General features: G+C 38.8%; 1 protein-coding gene across 22 annotated transcripts in view; it reads left to right on the forward strand.

Annotated features, from left to right (window-relative positions):
- The window catches only part of NCOR1 (nuclear receptor corepressor 1), a gene marked incomplete at its 3' end in the record, with an annotated part of 145572 nt that overhangs the window by 98098 nt on the left and 34320 nt on the right, over positions 1 to 13154 (forward strand). For all 22 annotated transcript variants that reach the window (XM_082441021.1, XM_082441025.1, XM_082441027.1 and 19 more), the window contains 3 exons: positions 2516 to 2645; positions 4841 to 5036; positions 10491 to 10651. In XM_082441021.1, the coding sequence (XP_082297147.1) occupies positions 2516 to 2645; positions 4841 to 5036; positions 10491 to 10651 (487 nt within the window). The remainder of the gene's footprint in view (positions 1 to 2515; positions 2646 to 4840; positions 5037 to 10490; positions 10652 to 13154) is intronic.

Raw genomic sequence — 13154 nt, forward strand, 5'->3', positions numbered from 1 at the left:
TGCGTTGGGTCTTCGTTGCTGCGCGCGGGCTTTCTCTAGTTGCGGCGAGTGGGGGCTACTCTTGGTCGTGGTGCGCGGGTTTCTCATTGTGGTGGCTTCTCTTGATGCGGTGCACGGGCTTCAGTAGTTGTGGCTCACGGGCTCAGTAGTTGTGGCTCGCGGGCTCTAGAGCGCAGGCTCAGTAGTTGTGGCGCACGAGCTTAGTTGCTCCGCAGCATGTGGGGTCTTCCTGGGCCAAGGCTTGAACTCGTGTCCCCTGCATTGGCAGGTGGATTCTTAACCACTGCGCCACCAGGCAAGTCCCTCTCTCTGCTTTTAGTGTTGGGTTCTGATGCTGTTCACCTGATTAAGTAACCAAAAAGAATTGTGTGATCATTATTCTTCAATGAGAAAGATTTTAATTTCTTTCTACATCACTTGTTACATGCGTGCCATATGATAGCAGAGAAGGGGCTGTCAGCTCACAGAGCTGTGGCCTGAGCTGCTTCTGTGGCAGAGCCGTGTGATGCGGTGGTGAAAGTGGAGGTGGGGGGCGCCGGCTCCAGCTTTGCCCCCTGGCCGAGCAGCCTCAAGCCGGGCCCGCGGGGCCTGCACATGACATGTGAGAGATGCTGAGGGCGAAGATGGGAACTGGAGTGAAAGTGTGTTAGAAAGCGTAATCAAGATTCAACTTAGTGGTCATTATATAACGATCACTTTTTTGTATCAGTTAAAACTGTAGGTTATTCATATTTGCAATTCAAAATATCAGGTACAATACAAATTACCTTATAAGTACTTTTAGTCAAATTAATAATATGCAAATATAATCTTAATGGTTTTTATAAAAATTACTGTAAAAAATACATATTTTGCAGGAGTAGATGCCAACTTCTTTAATATATATAATTTCCTGGGTGTTTCCTTTTCCTTGAAAGCAATGGAATCACCTAGAATCACAGTAGAATGTTGGATTGGTGCAAATTCTAGAAGTGAATTAGACTAAAACGTAATTTAACCAGAAACCCAATTCAGCTCTGGTTTTTGTTTTTGTTTTTCTTTTTTTCCCCTTTTTAATAAGAAAGAGGCTCTCAGGAGACAGCCAGATTCTGCTCAGAGCTCAGCTTCCATAGTGTGTCCTGGTGTCACTGTGCTTTCAGTCCATAACCAGTATATTGTGCATCTTACATATTCTAGAATGGGACTTGGTACTAGAATAATATTGAACATAACAGTGATGGATTCTCCAAAGAGATTTTTATATGGTAGATACTAGAATTTTAATCAACAAGAATTGAAATAATATAAGGCTCCTACTTAACCGTTGGTTTTCAGAAAATTGAAGATTCTAGCCCTCTTTTCTTCTCATGTCACAGTAATCTAGATTTTAATTGTCCCAGGCTTTAGAGTAAACATCAATGGATTCAAGCTGTGTGGTCCCTTTTTAAGCCTGCTTTATTGAAATATCTCAACTAAAATAAGAGTTACCTGTGTTTCGCACTGCTGGTTTCAGTAACGTTTTTTTTTTTTATCGGTAACTTATTTATAAATTTATAAATGAAGGAAAAATTATGATGGCAGTAATCTTACAGGAGAGGAGCATCCTAAGAGATGACCGTGACAGTAGTTGTGAAATTTTGAAATTCCTTATAAATATATAGTGGTCTGTGGATGATACTCTAAAGTTTACTTCACTTCCAAACTATTAAAATAACACTTTCAGTTGTCTTCTATATCTTTAATATTATCTTTATTCTTTGTGTAATATGTAAATTGTTTTCTTTTACACATTCTAATTTTCTTACCAATTTATACCTTTTAAAATGTTCATCTTTCCCCAGTAACTGACAACACTGGGAAATATGATGGAGCCTGTAAGGTATTGATATAATTTCCCCAGTTCATACGTTGGGTGTCCTAAACTCAAGTGTATGTCCTGAAAATGAGTGAAGCTGGTGGAGTGTGAGATGGCAGAGCTGTGACTGGGGAGCACGGGCTGGGTGGGGAGGGCAGCCCTGCAAGTTCAGCCCGCTGTTGCATGGGAGTGCTGCCTCTGCAGTGCCATTTCTTCCCATTTTTCATGAGAAACCAGAAGTCTGGGATTTTGGGTGAAATTCTTGGTTTTAAAATGATGGTGGTTTATTCAAATGTTTTAAAACAATACTCTGTGATCCTAGAAAAACATTCTGTTACAGGTAACATAGTTTGTAACCTATGTTAATGATAAATTAGGACCTAACTTTTTATAATGGCCCTTGTTCAGACTGTTCTGTTGGTTAGATGCAGATGATTAAATTCAGATAAATTTCAACCTATAAAGCAACGTTAGGCTTCTTTACCTAGAAAATTAGCACTGTAGATTTTTTTCCTGACTGTTCAAATATGCAAGGTTAATGTGATGTGTGTGTGTGCGTGTGCGTGTGTGTGTGTGTGTGTGTGTGTGTGTACATGTTAACTTAGAAGGAATTATGGTGATTGTATGTTTAAAGTTTGAAATAAGAATATATTAATTTATCTTTTTAAATTGCATTTGCAGAATGTTTCCTGTGGATTCAAAACCTTCATTGTTAAACCCCACTGGATCTATACTGGTCTCGTCCCCAATAAAACCAAATCCACTGGACCTGCCACAGCTTCAGCATCGAGCTGCTGTCATCCCGCCAATGGTAAGTTTTCAATGTGAGTAAGAGGTGTTGAAAACAAAGACCTTTAGAGACATTTCTTCTCTTCTTTAATCAGTGCTTGGTTTTTTAAAAAAAATTGTGGTAAAAAAATCACATAACATAAAATTTACCGTCTTAGCTCTTCTTAAGTGTTCAGTAGGGTTAAGTATATCCATTTAACCATCACTCTCCTTCCCCCCCTTCCCCCAGCCCCTGGTAACCACCTTTCTACTTTCCGTTTTGTGAATTTGGCTACTTACGTAAGTGGACCCATACAGTAACTGTTTGGCCTTTTGTGGCTGGTTTATCTCACTCAGCGCAGTGTCCGCAGGACGAATCCATGTTGTAGCACGCGTCCGATTCTTCTTCCTTTTAACACTGTGTGTGTAGACTGCATTTTATTTATCCGTTCAGCTGTTGGATGCATTGCTTTTTCAGATGGATTCATCGTGGTAATTGATTGAAATGGTCATTTCCAATTAAGGAAAAAAGAGAAATATAGTGCTCTAGCCATAAATGTTAGTAAGTTCTGTGTTTGTTTTGTTTTGCTATAAGACAATAGTAGAATAAGTATATAACTGGGTTTTGAATATTTAGAATAAATTATAGAGGTTATGGTTAACTTTAGTATACAGTTCCAAATCTAATTTTATTTACATTTTACCTCATTAATCTCTACGAGTTTGACTCCCTTTTAATCCTGAATTCCAGTCTTGGGTATTGATCTTTTACTTAGTTATGTTCTAGCTCTTGCTTTATTTCAGAGGATAAAAATTTATTTCGTCTCACATGACAATATGTGAAAGTTAAGTGTGTGCTTATGATAAATAGGCTCACCAAAAAAATCATTAAGCATTTGCTCATTCATTGATTTACCCAAATGGACATTTATTGATTGTCTGCCTAGTTCAACATAACATTTTTAATGCTGTGTGGAATATCATGATCTCTGACTTCAGAAAATTTAGCGATTGGTCTTGATAATAAGACATAGAAAAAAATCATAATAAAAATTTAAAAGAATTAAAATGTGATGCTCTCTTAGGTTGAAAAATATACTATGGGTGATTCAGAGGAAGGAGAGCTTCCTTCTTAAAGAGACACTTAAAGAAGACTCCATGTAGGAAATAATGTTTTGGTTGGACCAAAACAGTTCATTTCGCTTTATAGCAAAAGGAAGAAAGCCATGTTTACATATAAGCCAAAGCACAAAGGCAAGAAAATTATGTGTGTATTATGGGTGCAGTGAAAAACCCTACTTATGGCAGCGGAGAAAACTCTGGAAGTCTTTAGATAATAGGTTCTAAAAGAGTCAGATCTCTGCTATTCCCAGGACTCTTTTGTGTTCATGAAGTGATGGACTGAGTTAGGGGATGTTTATTTAGTGTTGGACAAAGCAGCTTGGGTTCCTTCATGAAGTGGGAGAGACAGAAAAGAAGCAGAGAAAACAAGCATCTAATTGCAAATTGTGGCGAGTGCTGTGTCCTGTGAAAGAGAGGGAGGGGGTTTGCAGTATGTTTTGGATGGTTAGGGACGGCCTGTCTGAAGAGGTGACGTTTCATTTCCGTCCTGAAGAGAATTGGTATGTTGGTATGTTAATGAATTGGTTGTGGGAAGAGAGGAGATGGAGTCCAGGGTGGCTGCCAGGTTTCTGGCTTAAGCTGCTGTGGTTCTGTTTCGTATGATGGAAATCACTGTAGGAGAAGCATTGAGTTTAGCAAATGAAAAGTTCTGTTTTGAATATAAGTTTTGAGGTGCTTTGAGATATCCAAGTGGAGTTAGGTAGGCAGTCTGTGAGTGTGGAACTTGGAGGAAAATGTATTAGAAATAGAAGTTTATGAGCCATTAACATACAGGTGACATTTAAATCCATAGAAGTGGGTGTGAGCACCTGTGAGAGGGCAGAGAGGAGGGTGGGACCCAAGCCTGAGCCACTGGGGACTCAACATCGTGAGTTAAAAGCAAATGGAAATATTGTGATTTCTGTTTTGATTTCTCTTACCACAACTTTGGGATTTATTTTGTGTTCAGATCTGAAAGTAATTGTTTAGCATTTTAAGCATTATGCTTGAAGATTTGATTAAAAAACGGTAAAATCACTTCAAGCAGTCATATTACAGAAAGAAGCATTACTTGCCACAGATGGTAATTACTGTTTTGTTGGTCATTGGCATATTTAGATTTTCTTCTTCCTGTAGGTTTCCTGCACCCCATGTAACATACCGATTGGAACTCCAGTGAGCGGCTTCGCCCTCTACCAGCGACACATCAAAGCCATGCACGAGTCGGCGCTTCTGGAGGAGCAGCGGCAGAGGCAGGAGCAGATGGACCTGGAGCGCAGGAGCTCTGCGAGCCCGCGCGGCGCCCCCAAGAGCCCGAGCAGAGAGTGGGAAGGTAGGCAGCGCTGGCGCCACAGGGGGCTTTCCTGGTGGGAAGCAAAGCTGCAGTGTCCTGAGCGCTTAGGAACTTGATTTATGGCGCTTGTCCCTCACAGGTAAAACCTTTACGTTGACCTCAGTTAAGCTAGAGAAGGCCAGTATCACTGACCACAGAGGAATGACAGTAACATTTTCAGTAGTCTTGTTGTTAATGTGAATTTTCTGATATTCACCTTAATGCTGGATGACTGCATAAAAGCCATGCTTTACGCTACATTCATCGGAGTTTTCAGAGTGAGAATTGTCCTGTCCTCCATGCAAATCAGAGTAACATTCTAAGTCTCTGATACGACAGGGGACAGCTTTGTGTAGCATATAGCCAGTCAGACCTTGACTTACCCTCGCTCTGGCCATGGGCAAGCCACTTGACCTTCTCAGCTTTGGTTTTCTCATCTGTACAGTGCAAATAATATATCTGTCTGTCTAATCTAGCTATATCTCTGCCTTGCCAGGATTACAACCTGTAAGAAAGAATGAGCATTCAGTATTGTTTTATAAGACATGGCTCAGCATCATTTTATGTACAATATAATAAGTAATAGTAGTATATTCGTATATGCATAGTGTAACAGATACCATGAAGGTACTGTTATTGTTGTACGTCACTTATTTCAAGTGACAGATTTGAGTTGTGCGTGCTCTTTTTAGTTGGTACATGATACACTTAGTTTCTTTTAAAAAAAGAAAAAAGGGAGCGATTTCTAAATTTTAATAACTTCTTCTGGCATGGGAAGAAAATGGCACATGTATTCTGGTTGATAATGACTTACGGACTATCCAGTATGCTGTGCTTAGTGTATAAGACTATTAAAGTCTTCTCTGATTATGATTTCAGTTTTTGTAATGATTCAGAAGACTGTAGTACCTGACATAGATAAGAGCTATTAGCTGTAGAACACCATGCATTTCAAGGGCTATTTAATATAAAAGAGGAACTGTGCTGCTTAACTGACCCTGCTGGCTCCCCGCCCCTGTCACACCAGTAATGACTTATTAGTTACACGACACACTGAACCTCTTATGTTAGAGTTTCACGTATCAGATTGTTAGTGTTTTAAATATAAATCGTATGCTATTAAAAATGTGAACCAGAGTGATTAATACCCACCAGGGCTGTGTGTATAATAGGTGCTAAATGAATATTTCTTGAATGGAGGTAAAAAAAACATTGTTAACCTTTGGGCTTTTAGTATATTGCCTCTAGGGAATCCTTAATTCCTAACTCAGTAATTGACATAATGTATACTCAGTAATTACATGTTAAAGGAATGATTAAATGAAGTAGGATAAAAATGGATTTAGCAGAAGTGCTTGTCTTCAATTATGAGAAAATCTGTCATTATGAGAAGGATAAATTATAGAATAATTCAAAAGTCTTTTGATCTATTCCTTACATAAATGATTTAGAATAAATTTTTTAAGGCAGAATTAAAATGTAGAAAAATAACATTCAAAGGTATTTGCTGAACTCATGCTAAAGCTTAACATTATTCAGGTGACAATATCTGGGTCATTCTAATATGTCTGTATTATATAGTTACTTTAGGACCTCAGTTTCTTTTCTTGACCTCCTTTACGAGATGGGTTGTATTTGGTAGCTGGGGAGACTGAACTAGGCTAGAGCCGTAAATTCTGAGACTCCAAACTGTGACTTGCATTTCTCCGTGATCAGTCACGTTAATTCATGTGGTTTAGATCTGAATGGTACCCTTACTTTTAATAGTGATGCAGTGGTCTTAAAACCAAACTGTCATTATATATTTGATCAATATGACACCAAGGTGTTTGTTAATAAGACACCAGTTTGGTTCAGGGTGACTCTCTACAAACTGGGATGGTTGATTACATTTTATCCCAAGGTTAATTTTTGTTTTAGCTAATCTAGCTAGTATGTTCATCCAGTAATTTATTTAACAAGTGCCTGAAGGCTCTCCTGAATTTATAGCTATCCTATGTTTCGCTTAAAGGATAATCTCCCAAATAACATTTCTATATTTGCAGTTAACTTGCTTGTATGTAGACTGTTTGATATAAATGAATAGTTTATAAGATGGTAAGTATAGTGAGAAGAGGATTTACGTATAAACCATCACCAAACTGGTATTGTCCACCTGAGTTAGGACCACAGTTTTGGCTTTTCCCTTCATGGGCTCATTTAGAAGGCAACAGGCAGCACCTGTTGTCCACCTGTTTGATTGTGTTCACCTTCTCTTAATATCAATGAGACAGGTGGCTTAAGCCTTTCCACTTGTAGAAAAGCTTGAAAAAACCTCAGAGAAAGATTGTTTTCATTTTCCAGTAACGTTTACACACATTGACTCCTGCTTTAGTTGGAAACCTTTTTTCTACAGGGAAAGAACTCAGACTTTACACATGTAGAGAGAGAGTTAGAAGTGAAATTCTAATGCAGGTTTTAAAATCTATCCAGTCAAAATAAGAGTCAATGCCTCTGTGCAACTGAATCTAGTTTATTTTGTTGTTGTTGTTTCTTAATTTTTTCAGCTGAGTACATGATGATTTAAATAGCTATATTTAAAACCATCTAAATTTTCACCTTTTTCTTTAGCACTATTATGAAAAAGTGTGTTTTTCCGCATGATTATAAAACAGTCAGACACTGAATATATGTAATATATATTGCAATGCACTCTCATGTTAAATTCTCTAGAAAGGGAGAAGTGATATTCTTTTAAAGTTGGTTTATTTCATAAATCTGCACAGTATTAGGACACTTAATAATCTAATTCATTATATTAATCCTTCAGAGAAGGAACGGGTAACATCATCTTGATGGTTACCCCAGAGGCATCTGAAATTTCTACACCCAGTGCTCAGGGAGACACCATTGCACTCAGGATGGTTTAGAGCTCAGGGCCAGGAGTTGCACTGCTTTCGAAAAATCTCCAGCCTTGGTTGGGCAGTTAGGTGTGATTCTCCTGAGCCTCAGTTTCCTCCTCTGTCAAATGGTGTTAATGATCTCATTAGTCATGAGGGCTAAACGAGATACTTGTGTAATACACAGTGCTCTGCCCATAGTACAGATTCCTATTAGCTGACATTACAGTTGTTGTTTCTGGTTTTAAAAAATATCTTAGTTAACTAAAGAACGTTTTAATTGTGCTGATGAGTCTCTATCTGAAACCAGTCACAAACCATCCACTTCAAAGTGAAATGCTGGAGACCTTCTCTTTAGAAAGGGCCTGTGAGGATGCCCAGTGTTACTTCACTGCAGTGCAGGAAGAAAGAAAGGAACCAAACAAGAGGTTTAGCTGCTGAAGGGAGAAGACAACTTATGATTCACAGGGTAAGATTATTCACCTAGGAAGCCTAAGAGAATTAACTGAGAAAGTTATTAGAGCTAAGAGGAAAGTTCATTAAGTTTCTCAGAAAGAATTGATATACAGAAATCTACGACTTTTTTTCTTGTATATCTGCAGTAATCAGTATATATAAATATATATATATATTCCCATGTATGTTAAACAGATGGTTTTCCTCACAACAAAATATAAAATACCTATGAATACTTTTTATGAAATTATGAAAAATGACCTATATGAAAACATCTAGGTTCCTCAATTAGACAGCTCATTATAAAATGTCAAGTCTCCTATAAATACAGGAGATAAATTTAATGCACGTCCACTGAAAATTCCAGTGATATATTGTTTGGGGAGGAAGTATTCAAAATGATTTTAAATTTAGATTTATCTGGAAGAATAAATGGGTAAGACTAGGTAAGCAAAAGAATAAAAAATGAATGGGAATTTGTTCCGGCAGACATTAAAATGCCACAATTTAAAGTGGTTTGGATTACAGATGAGTTTTTACTTTCTTCTTTGTGCTTTTCTTATTTTCCAAAATTACACTATGTCAATTCACTTAAAAATAAAGAAAATATTGTATATTATATATATAAAATTATATATATGTGTGTTTTTACTTTATGTGGAATAATTTTCATCAGCATTACTACAGTAAAATTCATAGTTTTATAAGCTTGTGTAGCCTTTAAAAAATTATTTTGATCTGTATCTTTTGAAATCCTTCTTCCATTTTTTGATTACATTTATTTCTCTGAATATTAAGCAGTGGGCTTCAACAGGCTAATTATAAGAGCTGAAGTCCTCAGAGTTCTGGCCTCTAATTCAGGCCATACTTGAATTCACAGAATGGCTGGATAATCTGATGTTTGCCTGCTGTGGTCTTTATTGCATGTGAAAATACTTGATTCTCCTAATGAGAGGAAAGAGAAGTTCTTTGTGATTTGAAAGAAAAAATTGTAATTGAATTTTTGAGGATTTTCTTAGGTCACAGTAATGATGCTTACACAGAAGATTTAGATTTATAGGGTTTTTTTAAACCTCTCTGTGGGTGGATTCCCCCCGGGAGTTTTAGATGTTGATGGTTGTGTATAGTTGGGTCTGCCCCGGATGGTGTGGGCTTGGTCCTTTCACACTTACTATTTTAATATGGGGTTCTTCCCTTATTTTGATAACTTTAACTTTCATAGGAAAATCAGTCGCCTATATGCCTTATGCTGAGGTCACACGTGCTCTAGAACAGGAAGCACAGGTGCACAGTACCGCAGCAAGGTCAGCACCACCGTGTAGGCTCTCTCCGAGAGAAGTCAGTAAAGCCGCGCCACAGCCCGATGTGAGTGCAGCGCGCTGTAGTGTCCCACCAGGTAAATACCGCTCCTCTGTGCCGTGGCTGCTGGCCATCGACCTACACGTGATGACCTGGGTGGTTTACTCCCAGGATGCGCCCTTGCCGTTTCAGAATTTCTCTGCATTCCATCTTCAGTTGTGTTCAGTTGAGATGCACTGGGCCACTGGGAGGTTTGTGTTCATACATGTGTACTGTGACGTTGACTGCCTTCTTTTACGAGTACATGTACTTTGTAAAAATCTTGAGATCCACCCCCCTAAAAAAAATTCAAGTGTCTGTGAGAGTCAGAATCAGCAAATGTTTCCAAATTATGCAGGATGCAAAGAGGATGTATAACTGGTTGTCAGTCAATCTGTATATTCTCCAGAGTTGTAATATCAGCTGTTCCTAACAAACACCCTTTTTCTGACCTCCATTGTGAGGTCCAAAGAGTGATGGAGAGAGAGAAAAAATTGTTTGCCACTTGCATAGGCTGAGCAGAAATAGTTTGAAATGGACGTCAGCCTGGAAGCTCTGGTTTGCCAGGGAGTTGAGTATTTCAACCTCACCAATACCATTTGTGACCTGAGTATGGATACAGGTTTAATTTAAGTGAAAGAAATTTAAACTAGAAATGTTCATCCTCAACTACATCTTGCACTTAATAGTTTAAATGTGATTGAAGAAACAATTGAGATAGGTGGAATGTTGCAAACTAGGAAATTGACTATTTTAAATAACGTTTTCTCCCTTTTGAAAGTCCTCCAGCCTGCGCCGCATCAAGTGATAACTAACCTCCCTGAAGGGGTTCGGCTTCCAACAACTCGACCCACGAGGCCACCTCCTCCTCTCATCCCATCATCCAAAACCACAGTGGCTTCAGAAAAACCGTCTTTTATACTTGGAGGCTCCATCTCACAGGTAAAAGGGCTTCTCTTCCCAGTAGATGGCCTGTTGTTTTTTGCTTTGGTAAAAATTGTCCCTCCTTCCCATATTAATTTGTCAGAGTCCTAATAAATAAAAATGTGTCTATTTATGAAGAGACAGTGACCTGAAAATGCAGCAGTCCCTTTCTATTCCATACCACACACAGGAAGTTTATTCGAGTCATGTGCCCAGGTTGAGTGACGGTGGCACCCGTCTGGTTTAGCTTGGGAAAGGTGTGTGTGCCCTGAAGTGTAGTGTAGCATGAAAGGAGATGGAATAGTTTCAAGTACTAGAGGATAACTATTTTAAAGGTTCTAACATTAAATTGTAGATGATTGGTAAGCCCTAGTTTATTCTGACCTTGGCCTCTCTCTCTCTCTTGACGTGGTCTGGTTGTAAAGCCTCAGTCAGGTTGACTGACGTTCATCACCAGTGACCGCGCCCCCACTGGGCTGGGGGCCATTTCCGCCCCTCCTAGGCTCTCTTCCTCCACTGCCTCAGGCGCTCTCTGTTGTTGTAGGTTAGTTCTGCCTTTTCCAGAACTCGATATAAATGGACTCTTACAGTGTGTGCTCTTCTTTGTCTGTCTTCTTTAACTTAGCATTAATGATTTCAGGGATTCGTCTAGATTTTTTTTTTTTTTTTTGGCTGCATTGGGTCTTTGTTGCTGCGCGCGGGCTTTCTCTAGCTGCGGCGAGCGGGGGCTACTCTTCGTCGTGGTGCACGGGCTTCTCATTGCGGTGGCTTCTCTTGTTGTGGAGCACAGGCTCTAGGCGCGCGGCTTCAGTTGTTGTGGCACGTGGGCTCAGTAGTTGTGGCTTGCAGGCTCTAGAGTGCTGGCTTAGTTGCTCTGCCGCGTGTGGGATCTTCCCAGACCAGGGCTCCAACCCATATCCCCTGCATTGGCAGGCGGATTCTTAACCACTGCGCCACCAGGGAAGTCCCCGTCCAGGTTTTTGTGTAATCAGTAGTTTCTTCCTTTTTATTGCTAAATAATACTCCATTGGATGAACATACCAATTTGTTTATCCATTTTCTTGATGATGGAAACCTGAGCTGTTTTCTGCTTTTTGGCTGCTGTAAATAAAGCTGATATGAACATTCTTATACTGAGCTCTTTGTAGACGTGTGGTTTCATTTCTCTTGTATAGGCCCTGAGAGCAGAATGTCTGGGTAGATGTATGTTTTACTTCATAGTTTTGCGGAGTGGCTCTACAGTGCCACTGCCACCAGCACAGTCTGAGTTCCACTTGCTGTTGTCATTCTTTTTTATTTTAGTCATACTAGTAGGTATGTAGTGTTCCACTCTGGTTTTATTCTGCATTTCCCTGATAACAAATGATGTTGAGCACTTTTCATACACTTATTGGCCATTTGTACATCTGATTGTGAAGTGACTGTCTTATTATTTGTTTTTATTGGACCTTTTAGTTATTAGGTTGCAGAAGTTCTTTATACATCACAGGTGAAAATTCTGTTTTATATATATATATATATATATATATATATATATACACACACACACACACACACACACACACACACACACACACATACTTTTTTTTTCTCTATTTGCGGCTTGTGTGTTTTGATGCGTAGAAGTTTTAAATTTTGATGGAAGTCCATATACATTTTTTTCCCTCTTATGACCAGTTCTTCTTCTCTATAAAATCATTGCCTGTTTCAAGCTTGTGGAGATTTTCTCCCAGGTTTTCTTCTGAAAGCTTTATAGTTTTGGCTTTTATATTTAGGTCCACGTGAAACGGATTTCTGTGTACAGTGTGAGGCGAGGATGGGCCTCATCCATCCCTGTGGCTCTGCATTCCCGTGACGCTGGTCGGAAAGTCTTCTCTCTCTCCCGTTGGCATGTTTGGGTCTGCTTCTGGGCTCTGTTCTGTCCCATTGACCTACTTGCCCGTCCTTCCATCAGCACCAGTCTTGGTTACTGTGGTTTTCATAGTAAGTCTTAAGATCATGTCGTATAAGTCCTGCAGTGCTCTTATTTCTCAGGATTGTTTTAGCTCTTCTGTGTCTCTTGTATTTCCATATAAGTTACATAATCAGTTTGTCAGTTCCTACAAAAAATTCTGCTGGGATTTTGGTTGGTATTGCATTAAATCTGTAGATTAATTCTTAAGAAAATTGAGTCTTCTAATCCATGCACATGCTTGTCTTTCCATTTATTTAGGTCTTTGATTTCTCTCAGCAGTATTTTGTAATTTTCACTGTAGAGATTTTGTACATGTTTTGTTAGCTTTACTATCGGTTAATTTGATTATTTATAATGTATTTTATGTTTTTATAAGCAATATTTTAAAAATTTTCCTTTTCTGGTTCTTTCTGGTGTATGAAAAAAGTTGATTTTTATATCTTGACCTTATCTCCTGTTACATTTACTTACTGTTTCTGATAGGGTTTTTTGGTTTTATTTTTGTTTTTTTTGGGGGGGGTAGATTTCTTAGGACTTTCTCTGTATGCGTGTCGTCTACAAATAAAG

The sequence above is a fragment of the Balaenoptera physalus genome (assembly GCF_965194825.1).
Source record: "Balaenoptera physalus genome assembly, chromosome: 20".
Taxonomy (NCBI): Eukaryota; Metazoa; Chordata; class Mammalia; order Artiodactyla; family Balaenopteridae; genus Balaenoptera; species Balaenoptera physalus.